Raw genomic sequence first — 2,850 nt, 5'->3', positions numbered from 1 at the left:
TTGAATTTTTAGTAGAGACAAGGTTTTGCCATGTTAGCCAGGCTGGTCTTAAACTCCTGACCTCAAGTGATTCCCCCACCTTGGCCTCCCAAAGTGCTGGGATTACAGGTGTGAGCCACTGTGCCTGGATACTTTTCTTTTTTTTAATTTTTAATTTTAGATGGAGTTTCACCATGTTGCCCACGCTGGTGGCAAGCACCAGAACTCAAGCAGTCCTCCCATCTTGGCCGCCCAAAGTGTTAGGATTACAGTTGTGAGCCATCACACCTGGCCCAGAGAGCTAGCTGTTAAACATCTACCATCACACCACAGACTTAGAGCCTTAGCTTCCTCATCTGTAAACGAGAGGAAGATAGTCATAACCTCGTAATGTTATGAGGAGTAAATGGGATAATGCATGTAGGGTGCTCATCACTGAGTTCTTCAAATAGTTAAGTGGACAGTACTTGTGAGCCAGTATTATCTCTCATTTTAAACTGTGAGCAACTTAAGCACAGGTCTATGAACCAGTTCTTGATATCTTTAGTGCCTGGCCTGACATGTAGTAGGATCTCAATGAATGTTTACTAAATTAGTGAATAAATGGCAAATAATAGTAACTTGGGGCCGGGCACGGTGGCTCATGCCTGTAATCCCAGCACTCTGGGAGGCCGAGTTGGGAGGATCACCTGAGGTCAGGGGTTCGAGGCCAGTCTGGCCAACATGGTGAAACCCTGTCTCTACAAAAAATACAAAAATGAGCTGGGTGTGGTGGTGCATGGCTGTAATCCTAGCTACTTGGGAGGATGAGGCAGGAGAATCGTTTGAACCCAGGAGGTGGAGGTTGCGGTGAGCCAAGATCGCACCACTGCACGGCAGCCTGGGCAACAGAGCAAGACTCCATCTCAAAAAAAAAAAAGTAACTTGGGGTAATATGCCTCTAGAAAACGTGGACTTTTTCAGAAGACTTTTAGGACACACTTCTTAATCTTTAAACATGAGGGTTTTCAGGCCCTGTAGCAGGATGCCAGGGGGCCTGGGGTGCACTCCTACCACCTGAGGGTAATGTCTGCCCTTGCAGGCCCAGCTCTGAGACCCCAAGGAATACAGCTTCTGACGCACCCCCTCCAGGTGGCAGGCACAGGCCCTCGCCTTCCTCTGGGAGCCAAGATGGGGCATTTCTGGCTCTCAACCCAACTAGAGGTCATTTAATCCTCGCTGGATTTGTCCTGTTTATTTTAGTGAACAGAGCTGTTTACTTTCGGTTCGTGTTTCTAGGGATGCTTACTCATTTTGCTTCCCGTTTATTTACTCTTTGCAAGCACTTGAGTTTGAGTAAATATGTCTATAAAGTTCCAGGGACTGGGTGATTCTGTGTCTGCTATTTTAATGGCTTTTAAACAGTGTCTGCTCAGGTAGGCATTTTATAGATGGGTTGAAAAGATAGAAAATTCTGTTCTCAGTGGCCTCTGACTCCTTTCCAAACTGACAGCTGGCCACCAGCAGCTCATGAATCATGGCTTTTCATCAGTAATAAAAATATCAAAGGCCAACACACATCTCAAACAGAAACCGACCCACCCTGGTCCACCAGACATGGGGCTTGGAAACTGGCAGGTGTTTAAACTCTAAGGCAGTGTTTAGGGTGCGAATCCCCTGAGTGCTTTTTAAACTGCAGATTCATGAGCCCCATACCTGAAGATCCTGATTTGGAAGATTTGGGCTGAGGCCCAGGGATCTCCACTTTTAACAGGTGCTGCAAGTAATTCTGCCATCTTTAGATCACCCTGAGAAACACTCATCTAAATTCTCAAAAAACACTTGTGCCGATGGGTGGGTTGCCCTTGAACTCAGTTGTTGGGCAATGTGGAGCCAATAGGGCACCAGACAGGATTGTTTGGAAAGATTAAATCATCCAAAGTTAGCCAAGATGATGATCAGTATTATTCTGTTAACCCACTTGCTGGAGGTCTAGTTTGTTAGCAGATTGAGAGCAGGGGACCCCATCTCATTCATCTCTTTATCCGCATAATGCCTAAGCCAGTGCGTAGCTCAGGGAAGGCCGGTGCCCAGGAACATGTGTCTGCACTGGCTGGGACACTCCCGCTGACCACAGAACTAGACAGGCCCCGGTTACCTTGTGGTAGCCATTGAGCCAGCTGTTGGGGACGAACATGGTGGAGAGGCTCCGAGCCATGGTGACCTATTCGCCTCCTCCCAAGGCCGGAGACTGGGTCTGAGTGGACAGGCCTGAACCAGGTGCCTTTGTTGCCAGATCATCCCCCTGCCTTGGGCCCCAACTTCCAGGGCTCTCCATCATCCCTAGAGCCCATTATGACATCATCAGTGCAATTTGAAGCAGTAACATCCTCAGGGAACCCCAAGCCTCAGGCTGACGTATGGTGGCCAATGTCTAAATGTTGGCACCTGACCTGGGGGCGGGGTGTCTTGTATTCTGGGAGACTAAGGATAGAGACTTTCTTCTTTCCTTGAAGAACTCCTCCTTTATTCTCCATTTTGGCCCCTTTGTTTGCTTCCTGCCAGCCAATGCTCTCATTATTTCACTAATATGTGTTTACTTTTTTATTGTCTGTCTCTCCCATCAGAATGTGAGTTCCAGGAGGACACGGCCCTCCCTGTTTCCTTGTTCCCTGCTGTGTCCCAGTATCAAGCACAGTGTCTGATGTAGTAAGTGCTCAATAAAGACTTTCTGGGGCATGAAGACATGAATAGAGGCTTCACTGGCTCTGGTCATCCATTCATTTATTCATTCGAAATGCATGCCTTGTGCATCTGTTGTGGGCCAGGCTCTTGTCGACCTGAATAACTTCTGTTTCTGCCCTGAGGAGCAGTCAACCTGGTGGCGGGCTG

The 2,850-nt window shown here is 48.0% G+C and overlaps 1 protein-coding gene across 4 annotated transcripts in view; it reads right to left on the bottom strand.

Moving 5' to 3' along the window:
- DNPEP (aspartyl aminopeptidase) overlaps nucleotides 1-2,285 on the bottom strand; it is a 32,964-nt gene extending 30,679 nt beyond the window's left edge. For 2 of the 4 annotated variants that reach the window (XM_017856871.1, XM_017856880.1), the window contains exon 1: nucleotides 2,117-2,285. In XM_017856871.1, the coding sequence (XP_017712360.1) occupies nucleotides 2,117-2,176 (60 nt within the window). In that variant the 5' untranslated portion in view covers nucleotides 2,177-2,285. The remainder of the gene's footprint in view (nucleotides 1-2,116) is intronic. The other 2 variants (XM_017856873.1, XM_017856874.1) reach the window with 2 other exon arrangements.
- Nucleotides 2,286-2,850: the final 565 nt, after the last annotated feature.

The sequence above is a fragment of the Rhinopithecus bieti genome, unplaced genomic scaffold (genome assembly GCF_001698545.2).
Source record: "Rhinopithecus bieti isolate Rb0 unplaced genomic scaffold, ASM169854v2 scaffold_42532, whole genome shotgun sequence".
Classification (NCBI taxonomy): Eukaryota; Metazoa; Chordata; class Mammalia; order Primates; family Cercopithecidae; genus Rhinopithecus; species Rhinopithecus bieti.
The sequence above is the reverse complement of the archived record's forward strand: the minus strand, read 5'-3'. Positions and strand labels throughout refer to the sequence as shown.